The following is a 24,471-nucleotide window of genomic DNA, read 5'->3' on the forward strand; positions in this document are numbered from 1 at the left end:
TGGGCATCTTCAAACATTAAAAACAGGGTGAAGGGTATAATAGATCTAACATGTACTCATTGCTCAGCTTCAGCAATTAGCAATATATGGCAACACTTTTTAAGTTTTTTAAAAATATATATTTCTTAAGATTTTATTTATTTATTCATGAGAGACATAGAGAGAGAGGCAGAGACACAGGCAGAGGGAGAGCAGGCTCCATGCAGGGAGCCTGACATGGGACTGGATCCTGGGACTCCAGGATCAGGCCATGGGCCAAAGGCGGCACTAAACCACTGAGCCATCCAGGCTGCCCTATGGCAATTCTTTTTATGTATACTCATACACATACACACTTTTTTTCTTGCCTGCCAGATTACTTTTCTTAAGAGCGATAGCTGAGGGTGACAGAGGGGGAGAAGTGAAAATCTTAAGCAGGCTCCATGCCCTCTACTGGTCCTAACACAAAGGGTCGGGGGCTCAATCTCATGATCCTGAGATCATGACCTCAACCAAAATCAAGAGTCTGATGCTTAGCCAAGTGAGCCACCCAAGTGCCCATCAGGTTATTTTAAAGCAAATTCCAGGGGATCTCTGGGTGGCTCAGTGGTTTCGCGCCTGCCTTTGGCCCAGGGCGCGATCCTGGAGTCCCGGGATCGAGTCCCGCGTCGGGCTCCCGGCATGGAGCCTGCTTCTCCCTCTGCCTGTGTCTCTGCCTCTCTCTGTGTGTCTATCACAAATAAATAAAAATAAATCTTTAAAAAAAAATAAAGCAAATTCTAGGCAGTTTGCCTTTTTACTCATAATACAACTTTTTTTCCCCCTCTACAACCATTCATATCCTAAAAAAGTAACACTAATTCCTTAACATTATCTAATATCTAGCCTGAATGGAATTGTTCTGATTGACTCATACATGTGAATTCAAAGTCCACACATTGCATTTGGCTGTTATTCCTCATTTTTTCTTTTAATCTATAATAGCTCCTCTCCCTCTTTTTTTTTTTTTTCTTTTCTTCTTTTTCCCATTTATATTGCTAAGAAACCAGATCATTTGTCCTGTGGAATTTTCCACAGTCTGGATTTGTTTACTGTGTCCCCATGGTGTTGCTTAACATGTTTCTCCCTGTGTTTCTTCTAAACAGGTAGTTAGGTATAATTGAATTATTATGTTTATACTTTATAAATATTGATGTGTAACTTCTTAATTCTTCATGTCAGGAAGCCCATGATGCTTCTCTGTTTTTTTTGTTTGTTAAGATGATCAGTGGGTTTAGGTACCATGCAGATGCAACCATTAAAAAAGGTCTTCATTAACCTTTTTATCCAGTGTTTTAGCAGTCACCGATGCTTGTTGATCATTATTTTATTAGGAGGTAGCAAAATATTCTAACTGATCATTTCTTTCTTTATTAGCTTGTCTTTTATAAAAGAAACACAGTCCCTCCTCAGTCCTTTGATTAGCTTGAGGTGCAGTTTATATAGGAAAGGCACGATATTATGCTTAATTTTTTTTCTAGAAAAGCACTTTATCAGTAAACCTTTGAATATAATACTAATAGAGAACTTTTAGATATGTTTTTCTTTAATATCTAAAACAAGATGGGGATGCCTACTCTTACTGCTGCTGTTTAATATATCACTGGAGGTCCTTGTCAACAGTATAAAGGAAGAAAAATAAAAAGGTGTAAATATGGTAAGGAAAGAGATAAAATTGTCATTACATGCAGACTATGTATTCATTTACCTGGGAAGAAAAATAATTCAACAAACTATTAGAACTGCCTTGGTTAATCAAAGATACTAAAAATCAATGTTATTTTCTTTTCATCATCCTTAGGCAACTAGATAAAGATTTTTTTAGAATATGTTTCATTTAAAATAAAATCTAGGGAGCACATCTTTATTAATCTAATCAAGAATATAAAGGATTCATATGAAGAAGACTTTATAACTTCAGTAGAAGACTTAAGAAATAATCATGGAAATGATAATTTACTCTTATGACAATGTTCTTACTCCTGAAATTTATCAATAAATTCTAAGTAATCTCTGTCAAAATTTCAGCTGGATATTTTTTAGAGACTCTGTACACTTATCCTAAGTGATGTGTGGACAAATAAAGAAGAGTTTGTGAATAGCTAAGTCAACATTTTTTAAAAAGAGAATAAAAGGGAACTTAACCTGCCAGATATTAAGATATACTACAAAGCCATAGTAACATAGTGTGGTATGATGTAAGAACAAATAGATCACTCACACATATTAGACAGCTTAGACCCAAGGAGATGTGGGAACTTAATATTTTATAAAGATGATACCACAACCAATAGATAAAAATTAGATCATTTAGTAGATGGTGTTGGAAAAAAATAGTTCAGTGTATATTTGAGAAACAAAACTATGTTCTACTATATTCTACATCATATACAACTATATTCTACTCCACCTAAATGTGGAAGATAAAACCAGAAGATTAATAGAAGAAAGTGAAGAATATTTTTGTGACCTGATTTTGGGGAAAGAACTTCTTAAAACCTTAAAATACAAACCAATTGCGTGTGTGTGTGTGTGAATTTAAATGCATCAAAATAGGCAGTTCTATTTAACAAAGGACCCCAAACACAAAATTAATATACAGGTGACAAATGGGAGACAATATTTGCAATGCTTAATTTTGCAAAGTGATTATAACCGCTAGATTAGATTGTGCAAATAAGAGAAAGCAATCCTAGCAGGAAAATGGGCAAGGAGAATTTATAGAAGAGGAAACCCAAAAGCAATAAGCATATGAAGAGTTGAATAAACATATTAGCAATCAGAGACATACAAATTAAAATAATAAGATATCATTTCAAATATGTTAGCCTTGCACATATTAGAAAACTAGATGGGGCGCCTGGGTGGGCTCAGTGGTTGAGTATCTGCCTTGGGCTCAGGTTGTGATCCTGGGGTCCTGGAATTGAGTCCCGCATCAGGCTCCCTGTGGGAGCCTGCTTCTCCTTCTGGCTATGTCTCTGACTCTCTGTCTCTCTCATGAATAAAAAAATAAAATCTTAAAAAAAAAATAGGTAAAACCAAATGCAATGAAAATGCTGAGCTATACAAACCCTCATAAACTGGTGGGGGATATGTAGCCACTCTGGACAGTAGCATGGCATTCAGATTGAGAAGTTGACATGTATATGACCCAACAATTCTGCTCTTCAGTTTGTATGTCAAAGAAAGTCTCAGACACATCTGTAAGAGAACATTTACACTGTGTTTTTTACAGCATTATATAGGTAGAAAGGCAATGGAGATAACTCAGGTGTCCAGTGCAGGGAGAAGAGAGAAAATATTTTGGATACATGCCATAGCATATTACATAGCGATTAGAAGCAAATCAGATGTATACATGCAAAATGAATGGATTATGTTACAGAAATGAAAAAAGTAACAAAATGAAATATATGACACAGTAAGATTTACATACATTAAAAATACATGCACTCAAAAACATTTTGTAAGAACATACCTAGATGGCATGCAGGAATAAGCACAGAAGAATAGTTGCTTATGAGGTTACAGTAACTAAGATAAGTGGAAATTTAAAGATTTTTGTAACTCACCATTTCATTTCATGGAAGTATAGGAATTCTCTTGTTTAAGATATAACCTGTAAATGTATCTAATTGGCATTATGATGAAAGTAAATGAAACAACTGAAATGAAATGAAAATGTGATTTCCGCAAATCTAGTATAAGATATACACATCCAGTGGTATGGGAAGCAGGTTCTTAAGCTGACTTCATTGCTCAAAGATCTGACAGATCTTTGGGAATATTATTTCCTTTCTTCTCACATCAAGGCAGTTCGCTGTTCTGGCTCTTCTTGGATGTATTCCGAGTGAAATATTATGTTGTGAAATACACAGTTATTTTCTGACACTCTGATTTTTTTTTCTTTAACTTTACAGAGACTGTGCAGTTGATCCAACTTGTGTTTTATGCATGGAGTGCTTTTTGGGAAGTATTCACAGAGACCATCGATATAGGGTTAGTAATGTCCAGATAATAACCATACCCACTATTAAATTTTATGTTAGATATATTTTCTGCCTTTTTTAAATTCCAGGATTTAACACTAAAATGGAGGATAGTGGTTTAAGAAATGTGTTATTTAAACACTTAAACATATGATACCAGCAGGGTAGGAATGAATCGTGAATCCAGATTTCTTGAACACATGGTTTAGGAAAGACCTCACAGATACCAGTTCCTGCATGTTGGTTTTCAACTAGTTTGTTACTTCCTTATGTTTATTATTTCAGTAATTCTAGGTTTATGCAGAAGGTTATCAAAAATTAGAGGAAAAGGTGAGAGGTAAAAGTGGGAGGGAGGTTCTGAAGGGAAGGACGTGGAAAAAAAGAGTAAGGAAAAGTGTCAGGATTATACATTTAAGAAATAACTCAGTTGGTCGTCATCTACAGAAGATTTGCCATTTCTTAATATTAAAGAAACATCTACATAGTAGGAGAGGGGTCAACCCCAGAATATGAGACCCACCAATTTTATTATTTTTCTACTGCTATAATGCAGTCAGTACTTTTCCAAGAATCAGGTATATTTACTTTTAAATCAAGGATACAAAGGTGGATTATTGCTAAGCCTGTCCTGGTTGGTTCCTCTACTGGAAATTGAAGATAAAGCCTTGAACATTCAAAAGTTAGGGAAACGTTAGTACCTGGAACTTTGCACCCTAATCTCAAATGAAATCATAGGGAAATTTCAATCTTATTATTAATTTAGGAGGCCTGTTGGCTCAGGACTTTCCTCCTGTTTGTTTTTCTTCATTCTACTGGAGTATTGATAATAATGAACTAAAATAGCTACAAAATTGGACCCCTTTGATTTTTGTATGTTCCCTTTATTTTCATAAATCAGTAAAAGAATCCCGGTTTCCTTTAAGCTGTTCTACCTGTCTTAGGTAACCATAAGAAGCACAAAAGTTGTAGGGTTATCATTTTCCAAATGGCTGCCTGCCCATGTTTGTTGACCTATATCCTTGCAGCCCTTGGGAATAACTGTCATTTGTAGGTTTACATTAGTTGTATTTTGATATCTAACATACAAATAACTTTTGGGGAGCAGGGTATATAGGGTTCATTCTAAAATTTGCATCAAATACACACTGCTAAACACTCTTTCACAGTATTTTTTTTAAAGCAGAATTTCCAATAATTAAATAAGTTCTGTCTTGCCAGCTTCCTTGAGTCATTGCCATATCTTAATGTATGAATAATTCATGAATCCTGCAGGTGGTGAAAACTTTTTCTCACCTGACAATCTTACATTTATATTTCCTGAGTGTCTTTCCTTGTCAAAGAATGCTATTTAGGGGATGTTAGGGGATGTTAGAAAAGAAAAACAAACTATTTCTGTAGTTTCTGTTGGTCACTTTCTCTAATGTAGATGTAGCACTCTCATTAGACTCTCCTGGGGGAAAGCAGCTATAGGAATCTTTATAACAAATCTGTTATATTACATTAGAGTGCTATAACCTGGTGGCATTGATATCAACATTATACCAAAACTCAGCAGGGAAACCCTCATGATTTTCCTAATAAGGAAGTCATATGTCATATAAGTGGACACATTTTACCTCTTTAAAATAACTGTAGTTTATTAGACATTACAAAGTAGCTTATTTCAAAATTGTTTAAATTGGCTTAGGCTTATTTAAGCTTTGAAACATTGAGAGGTTTGGCATTTATATAATTTTACTCCTCCAAAGAAATTAAACACTTTAGCAATGTTATTTCCTGAGCACTTGATATTCTTATTTATAATCTTATAGCCCTCAGTAAATACTTATTGACAAGATACTTTACAATTTTTTTTCAAGATGACAACATCAGGAGGTGGAGGTTTCTGTGACTGTGGTGATACTGAAGCTTGGAAAGAGGGTCCTTACTGTCAAAAACATGAACTTAACACTTCTGAAATTGAGGAAGAAGAGGTAAAGACATTTTCACAAAGTTGTTTTTAAGGAAATACTGTTTTAACCATGAGTTTGAAACACTTTCAGATATAGGAATTAGGTTATGAGAAATGGATAAGCAAAATATTTGTCACTATTACCAGTGACCAAATCTGCTTTGAAAGTTTTTTTGCATTTTATAGATGCCATACCATTGTTGGTAGTACTCACTTGAAATTCTGCAGGTTTAATTTAATTTGGATTTATTATTTGAAGTTTTATTCCTCATTTATCTTTGAAGGATTATTTTTACTATTTGTAGCAATTAGTTAACTTGGTTGGCTTTTGTGTATTTGTGTTGTGACTAAGATTTTGTGAGCTAGATACTTCTCTGTAAGTATACGGTAGCCAATCCTAATCACCATCTGGCATAGCAGTGTCATTGATATGTGATAGGACCAAGTATAAAAACAGTAGCTCAGTACAAATTCTAGTCACTCCAGCTGTAACTATGTGCTTTTTTAAATTGTTGATTTTGCATTTTTCTAAATGATATTTAAATGATGTAGTAGACTCAATAAATATGTAAATCGCTGCTACTATTTCTGACAATTTGATGTTTAAGATCCTTATTTCAGATTTTATTTTTAAATGGCAGAGAGGTAGGTGCATTCAAAGTACTTATGCATTGTTAGTAGGTCTAATATAGATTTGGGACAAGTGAACATTAATAGTACTTCCTGGTACACATAACCTTGCAGGTCTCGAATATTTGACCAAGACTTTATGGTGTAGGACAGTTCTTTTAGACTGTGTTCCACTGTGTTTAGGACAGTTTAAAATTTTTGTGAAGTGATTGAGTACTATGGAAAACATATCTTGTGTTTCATTTGGTTTGTGTAAGTATTTTAGGATTTGCAGCAGATAAATGCCCAGTAATTAGGGTTTCAGTTTTCTCCGCTTCTATTGGAGGAGCTCTGTTCTTATCTCTTTTATATATTGTATTGGAGTTCCGTTTGTAAAAATACAAAATAAGACAAGGATATACTTGACAAAAAGAGCTGTGTTTCTCTCTCTCTCTCTCTTTCTCTCTCTCTCATTAATAAATAAATTTTTAAGATCTTAAAAAAAAAAAAAAAAAGGGCAGCCTGGGTGGCTCAACGGTTTAATGCCACCTTCAGCCCAGGGCCTGATCCTGGAGATCCGGGATCGAGTCCCACATCGGGCTCCCCGCATGGAGCCTGCTTCTCCCTCTGCCTGTGTCTCTGCTGCTCTCGCTTGCGCTCTCTCTCATTAATAAATAAATAAAAATCTTAAAAAAAAAAAAGAGCTGTGTTTTTTAAAAAATTAAAAACTGGTGTAAAATGGTGGGAGAAAACATTTGCAAATCACATACGGTAGTGCCACCTTATCCATGGAAGATATGTTCCAAGACCCCCTGTTGTTGCCTGACATCATGGATGGTACCCAACTCAACATATACTGTTGTTTTTTTGGTTTTTTTTTTTTACATGCATACTTATAAAATTTAATTTATAAATTAGGCACAGCAAGAAATGAACAATAACTGGTAGTAAAATAGGACAATTATAACAACATATTATAATAAAATTTAGGTGAATGTGCACTCACTTATTCTCATATTGTACTGAGATGATAAAATACCTACTTTGATGAGATGAAGTGAAGTGAATGCCATAGGCATTGTGACATAATGTTAGGCTACTGTTGATCTTCTGACCATACATCAGAAGAAAGACTGTCAGCTTCCAGTCTGCAATTGCCCTCGATGTGACTGAAGCAGTGGATAAGGGGGGACTTAACATATCTGACAAGGGCCTAGGATCCAGAATATGTGTCTTACAACTCAACAACAGTGCCACAAACAACACTATTAAAAATGGGCAGAGGACTTAAATAGACATATCTCCAAAGAAGATATAATACAAAAACCAACAAACACATGAAAACATGTTCAGCAATATTGAAACCACTTTACACCCACTAAAATGGCTATAAGCAGAAAGAAGGAATGTGTGTGTTGATGAGGATATAGAAAAATTGGAGCCCTTGTACATTGCTAAATGAGATGCAAAATGATTCAGTGCTATGGAACAATTTGACTATTTCAACAAAAATTAAACGTAGAATTGCCATATGAGCCTGTAATTTCACTCTTAGGTATATACCCAAAAGATCTGAAAACAAGTAATCAAATAAGTATCAGCCATAATGGCTATCAGTGGACGAATAGATAAATGAATTGTGGTATATAGATACAATGTAGTGTTACTCAGACATAAAAAGGAATGAAATACTGATACATGGAACAACTTGGATGGACCTATAAAGCATGCTAAGTAAAAGAAGCCAGACATAAAAGATCACATTTTGTATAATTCCATTTATATAAAATACCCAGAATAGGTAAATCTGTAGGCAGAGCACATACTAGTGATTGCTAAGGGTGGGGGGAAGGGAGAATGGGGAGAAACTGCTTAATAGTTAAGGGGTTTTACTTTGAAATAATAGAAATGTTTTGGAATTGTATAGAGGTAATAGTGATACAACATTATGAATGTACCAGATACCACCAAGTAGTTTACTTTAAAATGGTTTAGTTTATGTTCTGTGCATTTCACCTCAATTATTTGAAAAGAAAAACCTTAGGACTTTTGTTATCTTTTTATCTTTGTTTTAGAGTAGACTTAAGTAATTTTCTAAGAAAATTTGTTTGTAGTGATTCTGTTGACTTTATTCTTGTACATTAGTGGGGTAGCTATCAAAGAGAGCGTGCTTGAGTTAATTTCCTGAATTTTAGAAAGAGGTTAGCAAGACACCTGCCTGAGTGAAATTATATGGTCCTACCTGGAGAATGCATACTGCAACAGCTTGACAGAAAACAAAACCTCCAGACTGCCATATAATTCCCGTTTAAGAACTCAGTTAAGAGAAATGAAGTCCTCAAGGATAAGAATGTAAGAGAAGCTATTTTTAAAATAGCATTATGTTTAGCCTTCCCGGCCCCTACTCACTAAATTTGTACATATACCTAGGTTTTTTATATTTTATGCTTGAAATGGAAGAAAGTTGTATAATATTTGCAATGTACTTTTTTTATAATTATTTTTATTGAATGTAATTTTTTTGTTATACATCTGTCCTGCATCTTAAGAAAAAGTTGAGAAAAACTTCATAATATAATTCTGTAGGGATAATGTTTAGCAGTTCCATAGGTCTTCTCAACTCTTGGCATTTAGGATGGGACTTTTTTTTTTATTGTATAGGCCAGGAATCAGCAAACTGTGGCCCCTTAGGCCAGATCTTCAACTTGTTACTGGCACCACCATAAGCTAAAAATGGTTTTTATATTTTTAAATACTTGGAAAAAAATCAATAGGGTGGTATCTGTGGCATGTGAAAATGAAAGGAAATTCAAATTTTGGTGTCTGTAAACAAAATTTTATTGTAACACAGCTATGCTTAGTTGTGTTACTGTCCAAAATTGCTTTTCCACTACAACAGCAAAATTGAATAGCTACAACAAAGACCCTATATAGTCTACAAAAACTAAAAGACTTAGTATCTGACTCTTCACAGAAAGAGTTGGATGACCCCAGGTATTTACTCTCAGAAGCATTGTGTTTATTATACCTACTTCCCACTCACTAAATGGTAATAGCATCTCCCATCATTGTGACAACAGTAAGTACTCAGCCAATGTTTCCAAATAGGCCCTTTGGGCTGGAGTGTCCTCTTTCATAACCTTCATTTTCTCTTAGGTCTCTGCGTTAGGAAATGTTACGTTTCTCTTGGTATGAGTCTGGTAACAAATTGTGTTTCCTTTTGTTGGAGCTTCTGGAAAACAGAGTCAAATGTTTAGAAACAGTGCCTGTCTTTAAAATAAACAGATATTATCTTGATTTCACTTTATTTTCCTACCTTTATCCTGGTTTTGCCCACTTTGTACATCTATTTTTAATACTCATTATATTAGATATATTCTTAAGTTGCTATAAATCCATTTTGGAATGAAATTTAATTTAGTAACAAATGCACTGAATGAACAACCTCAGTGAAGACTTTTTTTTAAAAAATCTGAAATTTTCATTTAATGCTGTTTTCATCTCGAATGCAGATTTTTGATCATTAATAGCTAAGTATTATGCTAAGTACTATATTTTGTTTACTTCATTTAATTCTCAGAACAGCCTTATAAGGTAAATACTGCTATTATGAATATTTTGTAGCTGCAGAAGCTTGAGTTTTAGAGAGATTAAAAAACTTCCCAAAGTGTCCTCCTTGCCCATAGTGTCTTAATGGTCCAGTAATGGAACTCTTTAACAGTACATTGCACTAATTTTATTTTTTTCTCCAAATTTTTATCTAACATACAGTGTAATATTAGCTTCAGGTGTAGATTTTAGTGATTCATCACTTACATACAATACCCATTACTCATCACAAAAAGTTCACCCCTTAATCCCTGTCACCAATTATCCTATCCCCTCACCCACTTCCCCTCCAGTAACCATCAGTTTGTTCTCCACTTAAGAGTCCATATCTTGGTTTGCCACTTTTCCCCCCTGTATTTCTTTGTTTCTTAAATGCCACAGATGAGGGCAGCCTGGGTGGTTCAGCAGTTTAGCACCACATTTGGCCCAGGACGTGATCCTGGAGTCTTGGGATCAAATCCCATGTCGGGCTCCCTGCATGGAACCTGCTTTTCCCTCTGCCTGTGTCTCTACCCCCTCTCTCTCTCTTCCCTCTCTCTCTCTGTTTCTCATGAATAAATAAAATCTTTTAAAAAAATTTCCACAGATGAGTGAAATCATATGGTATTTGTCTTTCTCTAACTTATTTCGCTTAGCATAATACTCTAGCTCCATTCACATTGTTGGAAACTGCAAGATTTCATTCTTTTTTATGGCTGAATAATATTCCATGGTGTGTGTGTGTTTATATATACACATACATACACATCACATCTTCATCCATTCATCAGTCAGCAGTCAGTAGACATTTGGGCTTTTTACATAATTTGGCCATTGTTAATGATGCTACTACATTGCACTGATTTTTAAAATAATTTTCAGCAGTGGAATTTTTTTAAATAAAATTACAATTTTAAAGCCCCAGTAATAAAACAGATAAAAATGGTATTTTTAAATTCCAGCATAATTAGCATACAGTGTTATATTAGATTCAAGTGTGCGATAAACCGTTTCAATCCTCACTCACTGCTCATCAGGATAAGTATACTCTTAATCCACTTCACCTGTTTCAACCTCCTCCCCCACCTCCCCTCTGGTGAACATCAGTTTGATTTCCTATATTTAAGTGTCTTTTTTTAGCTTTTTCTTTGTTCATTTGTTTCTTAAATTCCACATATGAGTAAAATCATATGGAATTTACTTTCTCTGACTTATTTCACATAACAGTATACCCTGTAGATTCATACATGTTGCAAATTGCAAGATTTATTCTTTTTTATGGCTGAGTTTTATTTCATTGTGTATATATGCCACAGCTTCTTTATCCATCTGTCAATGGACACTACAAGTGGCATTAATAAATTTGTCCTTTATAAGTGGAAATGTGTATTAGTTACTTGCTAGACATTCAACTTATAAGTGAGGTTTTGATGTCATTAGTTTCTAGTAATAAACTAGTTGGGCAGTATGGAGAAAGTCCTTATTTGCATATGACAATGGTTAAAATAGTGTAATGCAATATATGCTTACATAAAAAAATTCAAACAGAAGTGTATCACATAAAAAACTAGTTATCCATAATCCCTACTGTCTTCTAACATAAACACACATAACTTTTTAGTAATATGCCGTATATTATTCTAATTTGAAAGAAGAGTAACACACAGTTGACTGACAAAGGTTTGCAGTCTATAAATGTAATCAAAACTACAATTATTAATCATAATTGATAATACAATATAGGATGAGGTGATCATTTATTTGCAAATTCTAACTGACGCTATCATAAGAGCACTTTGAGAAGTCTTTCTTAGCATTTAATTTACCATTGTACATATGAGTAGACTTGCACAGCTTAGCATCCTTTCACTGCAGAAATAATTTTTTAAAAGATTTTATTTATTTATCCATGAGAGAGAGAGAGAAATAGAGAAGAAATAATTTTTTTTAAGAGAGTACACGTGTGAGCCAGTGAGAGGAGCGCAGGGAAGAGAGTGAGAATCTTAAGCAGACTCCACAGTGAGCCTGGAGCCTGATGGGTGGGGAGGATGCAATCTCATGACCCTGAGATCATGACCTGAGCTGAAATCAAGAGTCAGATACTTAACTGACTATGCCACCCAGGGGTCCCCAGAAATAATTATTTCTAGTCAGTGACCATTTTTCAAGAAGTTAGTATGTGTACAAAAACAGCAGAAGAATCTGTATTCCTAGCCCTGCCCTAAACTAGGCCAATGTAGGCCAATAGCAAAATTACTAGTTGGTGATCCCCCAATATGTAATATTACACATTTTGGGGTGTATTTTTACATTACCATTTTAAAATAGATAATTTTATATTTTTAAACTGATGTGTAATTCAAACAGGAATTTTATAGAACAGAGTTTGAACACTACTGGCTTGAATTCTTAAGAATTGGCAGTTGTTTCTGTTTCAGGACCTGTTTCATTCTTATAAGTTCTGCTTATTGTAATTCTGTCATTTTCTAAATGTCTTGTATTATGGGACATAATTGTGAAAAGTGAATGTACAGCTAGATAACATCACCAAGGAAACTGAGTTTTGATTCTGATTTCTATTTTGTTGTAGCATGAGGTTCATATTAGATTCTTGTTTGAGAAATGAGTATAATACTATCTAGCCATTAAGCTAAATAGTATATTTAGATTTAAGATAAAGCATTAAGGTTAAAATTGTATAATACATTTTGTTTAAAAGGTGTAATAAACTTTGTGTGTATATATATATATATTTTTAAAGATTTTATTTATTTATTCATGAGAGACACAGAGAGAGAGAGGCAGAGACACAGGCAGAGGGAGAAGCAGGTTCCATGCAGGGAGCCCAACGTGGGACTAGATCCCGGAACTCCAGAATCACACCCTGAGATGAAGGTGGCGCTCAACTGCTGAGCCATCCAGGCATCCCAACTTAGTGTATATTTATAGTAATACTTTTTCACGTTAACCTAAATTTTTTGTGACTTACTCCCTGTTAATTGTAAGGTACAAAGTTCCCTATTCCAAACATACACGACATGCCCTGAGTGATTCTTATGGCATCAAGGGGCAGCTTTCTGACCTTGCTGGTTTCTCCTTTTTAAAGTCCTGTAAATCAGGCTCTCCTTTATACCTATAAAACTAAATATTGCTTGTTTGTCCTTAGATAACATTCCTTTGTTTATTCTGGAAATTGGGGATTAGTAGGCTAGGAAGCCATAAAAATGGTTTGATGTTAGGTGTTAATGATCTTGGAATGCCAGTCTAAAATTTTAGATTTATGGGATGCCTGGGTGGCTCAGCGGTTTGGCGCCTGCCTTTGGCCCAGGGCTTGATCCTGGAGACCCGGGATCAGGTCCTACATTGAGCTCCCTGCATGGAGTCTGCTTCTCTCTCTGCCTGTGTCTTTGCCTCTCTCTCTGTATCTCTCATGAATAAATGAATAAAATCTTTTTAAAAATTTAAAAATATGGGATCCCTGGGTGGCGCAGCGGTTTAGCGCCTGCCTTTGGCCCAGGACACGATCCTGGACCCCGAGATCGAATCCCACGTCGGGCTCCCAGTGCATGGAGCCTGCTTCTCCCTCTGCCTGTGTCTCTGCCTCTCTCTCTCTCTCTGTGACTATCATAAATAAATAAAATTTTAAAAAAAATTTAAAAATAAATAAAAATTTTAAATTTATTCATTAGGCATTGGGGTGCCATTGAATCTTTTCAGTTGATTCACTAATTGGGATCATTTTGAACAAAATGTTTTAGGAATCTTGATTTGGTAGGATATAATGTACAGGATCAAAATAAAGACAAGCCAAAGCTGGAAGATCAGTAAGCTGTTTACAGTAGTATCTTGAGGGGTAGAGGCAGAACAAGAAAGAGAATTCATGTGCATTTAAGATGGTTGCAATTTCTTTTTCTGTTCTTTCAGGATCCTCTTGTCCATTTATCAGAGGATGTGATAGCGAGAACCTACAACATTTTTGCTATTATGTTTCGATATGCAGTGGAGATACTAACCTGGGAAAAAGAAAGTGAATTGCCAGCAGATTTAGAGATAGTGTAAGTACAATCCATTTATTACACAAATCCTTGTGTTCGTATTTGCTCAAACTCTGTTTTAACCATTTTGGTCCTAATTCTTCAAATTAAGTTTAATACAGCTAGGATAGGACTTACCTTTTCTATCTTTTTAAATAGTTTTCAAGAATACTTATTTTATAGTTTTTAAATATGTGTGATAAACTTAGTACAGGTTTCTCTCTATTCATTGGTTAGTTTATTTAAGCCCTGTCCTTTAGGCACAGGCAGTTTTCTGTTCTTTGTGTGATAAACCTGGTAACTCACATTTTTACTATTTGCATTGAGATTATTGAGGACATGGCAAACTTGTAACCAAAGAACTGGATTCCGCCTTAACTGTGTTAAGGGCTCACTTTTCCATGTCATGTGCTTGCCTCAAGCAACCTTCTCTTTTACTTTTAAGTCTAACCAAGTTTGTTGGAATCCTGTTCATACTTAAAGTTGATTACACGTATTACACGTTGAAGTGAGGGTCTGAGGAAAATCAGTGGTTTCTTTTTTGCTTTTTCATGAGTACTCTAGATAATTAGGCATGGGTAAATGTTTTTTAATAAAGTGAGGTATTAACTATACTCTTTTGGAAATGTTGAAATAGTGCCTTATAAATTTATCTGCACGTACAGGCGTACATTGTAGGTATTGCAGGTTGGTTTCTAGACAACTGTAGTAAAGCAAGTCAAATGAATTTTTTGGTTTCCCAGTACACACAAAAGTTATGTTTACAACCACGCTGTAGTCTAATAACATTGTATATAAAAAACAAAGTACATACCTTAACTTAAAAATATTCTATTGCAGGATGCCTGGGTGGCTCAGTGGTTAAGTGCCCTCCTTTGGCCCAGGGCGCGATCCTGGAGACCCGGGATCGAATCCCACATCAGGCTCCCGGTGCATGGAGCCTGCTTCTCCCTCTGCCTGGGTCTCTGCCTCTCTCTGTCTGTATCTCTCATGAATAAGTAAATAAAATCTTTTTTTTTTTTTTAATTTATTTATGATAGTCATACAGAGAGAAAGAGAGAGAGGCAGAGACACAGGCAGGGGGAGAAGCAGGCTCCATGCACCGGGAGCCTGATGTGGGATTCGATCCCGGATCTCCAGGATCGCGCCCTGGGCCAAAGGCAGGCGCCAAACCGCTGCGCCACCCAGGGATCCCAGTAAATAAAATCTTTAAAAATATATATATATTTTATTGCTAGAAGATGCTAACCATCACCTGATATTTCAGTGAGTCATTATCTTTTTGCTGGTGGAGGGTCCTGCCTGGATGTTGTTGGCTGCTGATTGATCAGGGTGGTAGTGGCTGAGGATTGGGGTGACTATGGCAGTTTCTTAAAATAAGACAACAGTAAAGTTTGCCACATCAGTTGATTCTTCCTTTCACTTGAACACTTAGAGGCCACTATAGAGTTATTAATTGGCCTACTTTCAGTATTGTGTCTCAGGGAATTTGGAGGCCCAGGGAAAGGGAGAGAGACAGGAAACAGTTGGTCAGTGGAGCAGTCAGAACATATACAACATTTACACCTAAGTTTGCAATCTTAAATGGATGTGGTTCCTGGTGTTCCAAAACAATTACGAGAATAACATCAAAGATCATTGATCACGGATCATCAAATATAATTATGAAAAGGTTAGAAGTATTGCAAGAATTACCAAAATGTGATGCAGAGACATGACATGAGCAAATGCTGTTGGAAAGATGGCATTGAAGAGGCTTCCTCAACTCAGGGTAGCCACAACCTTCAATTTGTAAAAAAAAAAAAAAATACAGTATTTATAAAGTGCCTATAGATGTGCCTATACTTCAAGTTGGGAACCATTGATCAAAAATCCAAATATAGACCCTAAAGAATAGAAGAGTTTTATTTTTATCTTTTTGTTCCGTTCCACTATAGGTTCAAGGCCACCATTATAGAAGGGAAAGGAATGTAACTTGCTTCTCTTGTACTCTTTTCCTATCTAGTAAATGGCATTCCATCTACCCAGAAACTTAAATCATTTATACTCATTTAGATTTCAAGTCCACGTGGTTCTCCATCAAATTATTCTACTTCTGTTTCTCTCCATTACTGTTATCCTAGTCCAAATTAATTGATTTCATCATTGACAATCTGGCCTCCCTAACTAAATTGCCCTATCTACTCTTGCCCCTTACAATTCATTCTCCACACCATAGCAAACTGAATTTTAAGACAAATCTGACTGTATCTCCTATTTTAAATCATTGAATGCCTGTAGGATGGTAAAATCAAAAGTCTTTAAGATGTCTGCCTCTCTCTAGACCTTTTTCCCTGCGTACCAGTTCCCAGTTACTTAGCTTTGCCACCTCAGGGACTTCCTCTAGCCCAGGGTTGATCAGCTATTGGGTCCAGACTAATTCCTTGTTATAGGGACTGTCCAGTATGTTGTACAATATTGTTTGTTTGTATTTATTTATATTTTAGTAATCTCTAATGTAAAAGCCAATGTGAGACTCGAGCACATGACCCCGAGATCAAGAGTCATGTGCTTTTCCAAATGAGCTAGCCCCAGTGGATTGTAGAATATTTAGCAGCATCCCTGGCACTTACCCATTAGATGCCAGTGGCACTCCCACCAAAAAATGTTTCTAGACATTGCCAAATGGTCATCTATGGGAGACAGAGGAGAATTGCCTCCAGTTGAGAACCATTGATAGCCAATTCTGACTTTGAGTCTCAGATTACTTCTCTGGCAGTTCTTCTCTGAAGTCCCAGACCTGTTTTACCCTGTTGCGGCATTGTATTCTTCTTGATACAAGCCAGTTCATTTAGAATTATATGTCTAATATATATCTTCCCCATCAGATGGTAGTGTTATAGAGCATGGAGATCACAGATATATGCCCAATACCTAGCACATTCCCTAGAACTAGAACCAAGTGTGCTCTTACTTAATCAGCCTGGAGCTAGAGAATATGCAATTAGAAAATACATAATTAATGTTTTATCCTACAGAGAGAAGAGTGATACCTACTATTGCATGCTGTTTAATGATGAGGTGCATACTTATGAACAAGTTATTTATACCCTTCAGAAAGCTGTTAACTGTACACAAAAAGAAGCCATTGGCTTTGCAACTACAGTAGATCGAGATGTAAGTGATTTCATTATATTGATGTCACATAATAAATTTGAACCTTTTATTTTATTTATTTATTTATTTATTTTTTAATTTGAACCTTTTATTACAGATAAATTATTCTGGGAAAATTGAATAGGCTTTTTTTTTTTTCACTTGCATATTGACCCAAATACATTTTGGAATGTAATGTAAGCTGTTGTCAGATAGAAAGTTTAGCAGGAAATGTAGATACAGTTGCTCTCATTCTACTCAGTGATTAGAAATATTCAGTTATGAAGGTAGAAATTATAGCAACCTCGAAGAATAAATGTTATGTTGTCTAAGGAAATATACTTATTAATGGCTTAAAAATGTTAGGATGATTTTGAAGGAAAATATTTTTTATCATTGAATAGAATGAATGTTTTAAATATTAAAATTGACCAGAGTTGTTATATGCTCAGATGTTTATTTGTTTACTGGGTGAAAAGTTATTAATACTGAATATAATATTTTTACATGTTAATTTAAAATATCTTCATTTACCAGGGACGTAGGTCTGTTCGATATGGAGATTTCCAGTATTGTGAACAAGCAAAATCAGTAATTGTGGTAAGTAATTTAAAAACAAGCCTAAATTATTATTTTTTTATTAGTTTGAAACTAGTTGCATATTTTGGCATTTATGAACAGATTTTTTCTGCCTTCATGAATGTAAAGCCAATATCAACAAAAATCATGTTTAATAATACGTTTCTTAAATATTACATTATTATTTATTTAGTTTGTTCAAGCTGTGTAAGTTTAATATAGAAAATGAATGTTTCCATGAGATACAGATTTTCTGCTTTCCTATTTCTCTATCAGAGACATCTTAGAAAGTGTTTAATTTTTGTTTTGTTTTTGATAGGGTATCATGTTACTTTTTAGGAATTAAACTGGCCTTTGGCACCACAATTAGAATTCAAGGGAAGTTATTTCTTGGTAACTTATAGCAAGGTATGCTGCATATACTAATAGTATTTAGTGTATTATTTCTCTAAGAGAAAACTATCCCTCACATTTATATTTATTTTACAAAGTAAGAATTATTATAAATTATTCTATGTAAATGCACTTTATGTAAATGTGCTTTTTGTTAAATATTTTAAATATGCAGATAAAAATAGAGATAACAGCAAATGCCCATATGTTCACATTATACGTTTTCTTCATACTTCTTTTACATAATAAAATAGTATAGAAGAGACTGTATTATCCCTTCTTTATCCTATTCTCTTTTCTCCTATCCTAGAGATAACTACTTTTACTAATTCTTTTGTTCATTCTTGTGTGTGCCTTTATGTTTCCATTTATTAAATCTGTCAACATTATATATATGGATTTGGAGGCCTCTAAACCTTGACAAGATCCATACTAGATATATTATACTGCAACTTTTCATTTCACTGTTGGTACCAGGTTTATGTGTGTTGATGCATGTACCTGTGAAGTATTCCATTGATAACTTTACCATAATTTTTCCATTCTCCTGCTGATGGACAATTAGGATAATAATTTTTCTTTTATTGTCCTGCTGTGGACATTGTTTTGTCTCCTTGTTGCATAGATACAAAAGTTTCTTTAGAGTATATACCAAGAAATGGAATTTATGAGTTGTCAGGATATGAGCATTTTCATCTTTACTAGATTTTGCTGAGTTAGTCTCCAAAATGGTGCCATTAATGTATACATGCCCACTAGTGGTGTATAGAGTTCCCATTCATCAAAACTATATGTTGTCAGATTTTTAAATTTTTGCCCATTTCATGTGTTTAAATGGCATCTCATCAATTAAATTTGCATTGTCTTAATTTTGAGTATCTTTTTCATATTTATTTATGTTTTCTGTGAATTTCCTATTCATATCCTTTACCGATTTTGGGGAGTTTTCTTTTTCTTACTCTTGTTAGCGGTTCTTTATGTAACCTGAATTGTAGTCTTTTGTTGCAAATATCATTTCCCAAAATATCTTTTTTTATGATTTGTATATTTTATGTCTTATTTAAAAAATTATTTCTTTATATCTGGACATACTCAACTTAATAATGCACCAGAAACTATACTGTGGTTGAGTAAAAGAATATTTCCAGTTTTAGGAAATACAGACTGAAGTATTAAGGAATTAGGAGGAATGATGCATGGTGCATATAACTTACCCTCAGTGCTATTTTTTTTTAAGTGCATGTATATGTATCTGTGTGGAGAGAGAAAAATAAGTTGGAATGATAAAGCAGTTGGGATAAAAGGTTTGCAATAGATGAATCTGAGTAAAGGAGTATTTTTTTTCTTATATTGGTTGCTTTATAACTTCTTATGTTTAGTATCATTTCAATTTTTCATTTTTTTAAAAAGTAGTAATTTATAATCTTTTGTGGCATTTATGTATTCATAAAATAGAAAAGGAAGTCCAGAAGTAGAAACAAGTTAGAAGGAAAATCTAGGAAATTATAGGTATATTCTAAGGGAGGAGGAGAGCTTCTTAACCAATACTAGAACCCCAGGAGTTAAAAAAGAAATGTATTTTTTGGCTACATAAAAAGTTAGCATAGCAAAATATTCTATAAACAAAGCCAAGAGGCAAATAGTAGATTTAGCAAAATTATTTCTAACATAGAAATGGACATTTAATATTTATGATAAACAGAATCCTCATAGATTATCAAGTAGGGAACAAACAACTAAATAGAAAAATGGACATAGGATATGGAAAGGCAATCATCAGGAAAAAAACCTAAGAATCAGGAAAAATCTACATGGTCAGTGTACATAAAGACTCACTCATTAGTAATCGGTAAAATGATAGGGAGATTTCATACTCATCAGGATGCAGAAATTAAAGTGATGAAATACCTTACTGGCAGTGATGCAGAAAATAGGAATACTTGTATAAAACTAAATTGCTACAGCATTTGGGGAAATAATTTAGTAGCATCTATTATTAAAGTTATACCTTTCCTAAGAATATATCCCATAGAAATGTAAGCACTAGCAAGTGTGTGTACAAAGATGTTCAGTGCTGCTTTTTTTGTAGTCACAGAAGACGAAAACAAAGGGAATATGAGTGCCCTTCTCTAGAGGATGTTTGAATAAATCCACACCACAGAATATTATGAGTCATTAACCCAAAAAAATCGGTTAACGCAAAGATGCACAAGAGTATGTATAGTATCCCATTTTTGTAAATGAAATAAAAATCTTTATAAATGTATACATATATAATATATAGATAGAGAAAATATGCAAAGATGTACTGTGTTAATGTGGGTTATGGGAATGGGATGAAGTTGGGGGTAAAAAGATGATCCAAACAAAAAATGAGAAGGGGGAATAAAAATTTAAAATTGTGAAAGACTTAAGTAGACATTTCTTCAAAGAAGGTATATAAATTACCATGAAATTACCATGAAAACATGCTCAATGTTACTAATTATTAGGAAAATGCAAATAAAAATCATGATGAGATACCACCTGATACCCACTTGGATGGCTATTATAAACAAAGGAAAACCATAACAGCATCACAAGTGTTGGCAAGGATATGGAGAAATTGCAACCCTTGTGCATACTGCTGGTGGGAATGTAAAATGATACAGCCACTATGGAAAACTGTAATGTAGTTCCTCTAAAAATTAAGAAGAATTACCATATGATCCAACAGTTTTTCTTGTGGCTATATAAATGCACAAAATAATCGAAAATGGTCTCAGAGATATTGTATACCTATATTCATAGCAGCATTATTATTCATAATAGACAAAAGACAGGAGCAACTCAAATGTTTATTGATGGGTGAATGGATAAATAAAATACATGTACATACAATAGAATATCATTCAGCCTTAAAAAGGAAGAAAATTTTGATGCATGCTACAGCGTAGATGAACCTTGAGGACATATGCTAAGAGAAATAAGCCAGTTACCAAAAAAAAAAAAAGATAAATACTACCTGATTCCATTTATATGATATCTATGGTGTTTAATGGGTATAGAGTTTGAGTTTTATAAGATGAAAAGAGTTCTGGAGATTGGTCACACTACAGTGTGGATGTACTTAACACTCCTGAACTGTACACTTAAAAATGGTTACATTGAAAATTATAGTTTATTATACAAAGGGGTTTTTTTTGAGTATTGATAACATTTCTGTGCAGTGAAGCAAATTACTTAAATAAATGTTTGATTGCACTTAAGAAGTTAAAGACCTAAAACAAATGCAAGCATTTAAATAATTTCTAGTTGGTAGAGCAGATTTTCAAATATAGGACCAAAGATTCAAGTTACTCGTAAGCTATACCTTACTTTTTTTGTAAGATTCTTTCTAGCAAATTAGGATCTGAGTAAGGCAAGCCAAGTGGTATTTTTCTTATACATGAAAAAAAAATTATCCTGTAATGATGAGAATGTAGTTACGTTAAGTAAAAATATTAGCTTTTTTCTATAAGATAGCCTTTTTAGATTGTTTTTTCATTCTGCCATTTCTTTTTAAGAGAAATACCAGTAGACAGACAAAGCCACTCAAAGTTCAAGTTATGCATTCGTCTATTGTCGCACATCAGAATTTTGGTTTGAAACTTTTATCTTGGCTGGGAAATGTTATTGGATATTCAGGTAGGTCCAAAAAACTATTTTGGAAACAATATCAGGTGAAATAATTTCTTACTTTAATTTCACATTTTAAAATACCATCTCACAATATCTTTATTGTACAGACAAACCCATGTTTCTAAAATTTTGATCCACAGGATTATTTTTTTAAAGATTTTTTTTATTTATTCATGAAAGAGGCAGAGACATAGGCAGAGAGGGAGAGGCAGGCTCCCCACGAGGAGCCCAATGCGGGACTCGATACTAGGACCCTGGGATCACAACCTGAGCCAAAGTGACTGAGCTACCCAGGTGCCCTGCCTGATCCATAAGATTTCTTATATGCATACAAAGGATTCTGTGTTCAAATAAATGCAGCAAATATTAGATTGAACAATGGCAAATGACTTTAATATGCTAATGAAATATAAATTTCACAGACTTAAATGTTTTTTTAAAAAAACAGCATTTTGGGGGCCCTGGGTGGCTCAGTTGGTTAAGCGTCTGCCTTTGGCTCAGGTCATGATCCCGGGTCCTGGAATCAAGCCCTGCATCAGGTTCCCTCCTCAGTGGAGAGCCTGCTTCTCCCTTTCCCTTGCCCTCCACCACTCATGCTTGCTCTGTCTCTCTAGTGCTCTCTTTTGTTTTTTCTGAAATGAATAAAATCTTTAAAAAAATAAAATGAAAATAAAACAGCATTCCGTGGAACTCTGTTCCACTGAGCAAGCTGGAAAATACTACTGTAAATTAAACCTAAATGATTAGCAGTTTAAAAGATACAACGCTAATGTTGATACCTTTGTTTTGACTCCTCCAGCTTTTGGTTACCAATAATTTGTAACTCTAAACTTGCAAATTTGAAGTTCTGGATTTGTATTTGGTATTTATGTCTTTCCATATTCCACAAATTAGATAATCTTTTTAACGTGGTAACAGAACAAAGAATCACATGGCTAATGCCAGAAATACAAGTGTGGTATATAAAATATAACACTAAAGAGAAAATTAGGAATAGATTAAGCTATCTGTCATACTTTCTTTAGAAAGCAAGAGAGGTGGCTTGGATAAATGACATTCTGGTGTTTATTATAAAGAGAACTTCTAAAATATTTGTATTAAGAGAGCATTGCCACATTGTGAACGGACAATTGAAAAAAATGTGGAGTTTTGGAAATTTAGGAGACTGTGTTTGCTTGCTTTTTAAATGTCTCTCCAATTATTTTTCTTACCCTCCTATCTTTTTAGTTTTAGTGTTTTCCATTGGATATATCTTGTGCACCAAGTTCTCTTCTGCAGTAGTAATGAATAGTATCCTGGAAGCAATTTTCTGCCAAAAATATTTTTGAGATATTTATCACTAATTATTTAAAGACCTTGTCTTGGGACGCCTGGGTGGCTTAGCAGTTGAGCGTCTGTCTTTGGCTCATGGTATGATCCCGGAGTCCCGGGATTGAGTCCCGCACCGGGCTGTTTGCATGGAGCCTGCTTCTCCTTCCTCTTTCTATGTCTATGCCTCTCTCTCTGTGTCTCTCATTAATGAATAAATAAAATCTTAAAAAAAAAACAAAACCTTGTCTCTTAATTAATACTTATATAAGTATTTCTCTTTAGCCTTGTAAACAATTCCTGTTTGGTGGCTTTTATAGTTTTAAAATTGCTCTATTTTGTCTGATTATTTTGCGTGCTTATAAAAGACTAAAAAGAGTGATTTTAGTTTTAACGTATGAAACAAAAAGGTATTAAAGTTTTGGTTATGCTAATGCTTTTGTTAATATTTGAAGAACATTTTTTTTGTTCAGCATTTAGAAGATGTAGGAATTTGTCTTCCAGGACATTTCACATAGTAGCCACACAGAGGTTTACAGGGAACGTTTGCTAAATGAGTGGGAACATTTTGCATAACACTGATAAATGGACTGGTCTATATTATAGTATAGAGGCCATGCGTTCTTTTTTTTAAATGGTAGCACAGTTATTATGCCTGCCTTCAGTTATCATGGGATGTAACAATTTTATTATAATGTGGTTTATTTAGCATATGTACTTAAATTCTTTATAACATAAGAGGTCATTGCCTTTCTGATAGGCTTATATTTTGGTATTCTAGAATAAGTGTTAGTATATAATGCAAGATTTAGAATTTTTCTTTTTGTGAAAATGTTAATAAAATAGTTAATATGTTTACTTTTTCTGAGTAAATTTGACCATTAGTAAACATGTAAAACTATAGATTTGTTGGAACATTTCTATTAAAATGTCATTTTATTTTAATACTTGAAGTTCCTATTTCATGACTACTTTTCTTCCTGTTTTAAGATGGGCTTCGCCGAATTTTATGTCAAGTTGGTTTACAAGAAGGGCCAGATGGCGAAAACTCTTCTCTAGTGGATAGATTGATGCTTAATGATTCCAAATTGTGGAAAGGTAATCTTTTAACCACTTTTAGGTAATTGGAAAAGGCATTTTCCCCCCATTTGGAGAGGTATTTAATAAATATAGTTTTTACAATTAGCACATTAGTCTTATTCTTTGG

The 24,471-nt window shown here is 34.3% G+C and overlaps 1 protein-coding gene across 16 annotated transcripts in view; it reads left to right on the forward strand.

The window, feature by feature from the left end:
- Window positions 1-24,471, forward strand: part of UBR2 (ubiquitin protein ligase E3 component n-recognin 2) — a 122,918-nt gene that overhangs the window by 37,344 nt on the left and 61,103 nt on the right. For 10 of the 16 annotated variants that reach the window (XR_011996216.1, XR_011996217.1, XM_025990915.2 and 7 more), the window contains exons 3-9: window positions 3,939-4,017; window positions 5,867-5,980; window positions 14,080-14,210; window positions 17,207-17,345; window positions 17,862-17,924; window positions 21,842-21,962; window positions 24,255-24,362. Coding sequence is in view for 14 of the 16 variants with exons in the window: in XM_025990915.2 (XP_025846700.2) it covers window positions 3,939-4,017; window positions 5,867-5,980; window positions 14,080-14,210; window positions 17,207-17,345; window positions 17,862-17,924; window positions 21,842-21,962; window positions 24,255-24,362 (755 nt within the window). In the remaining 2 variants the exon portion in view is untranslated. Of the gene's footprint in view, window positions 1-3,938; window positions 4,018-5,866; window positions 5,981-14,079; window positions 14,211-17,206; window positions 17,346-17,861; window positions 17,925-20,387; window positions 20,511-21,841; window positions 21,963-24,254; window positions 24,363-24,471 lie in introns of those variants that run through there. The other 6 variants (XM_072732116.1, XM_072732131.1, XM_072732108.1 and 3 more) reach the window with 2 other exon arrangements.

This window comes from Vulpes vulpes, chromosome 1 (assembly GCF_048418805.1).
Source record: "Vulpes vulpes isolate BD-2025 chromosome 1, VulVul3, whole genome shotgun sequence".
Classification (NCBI taxonomy): domain Eukaryota; kingdom Metazoa; phylum Chordata; class Mammalia; order Carnivora; family Canidae; genus Vulpes; species Vulpes vulpes.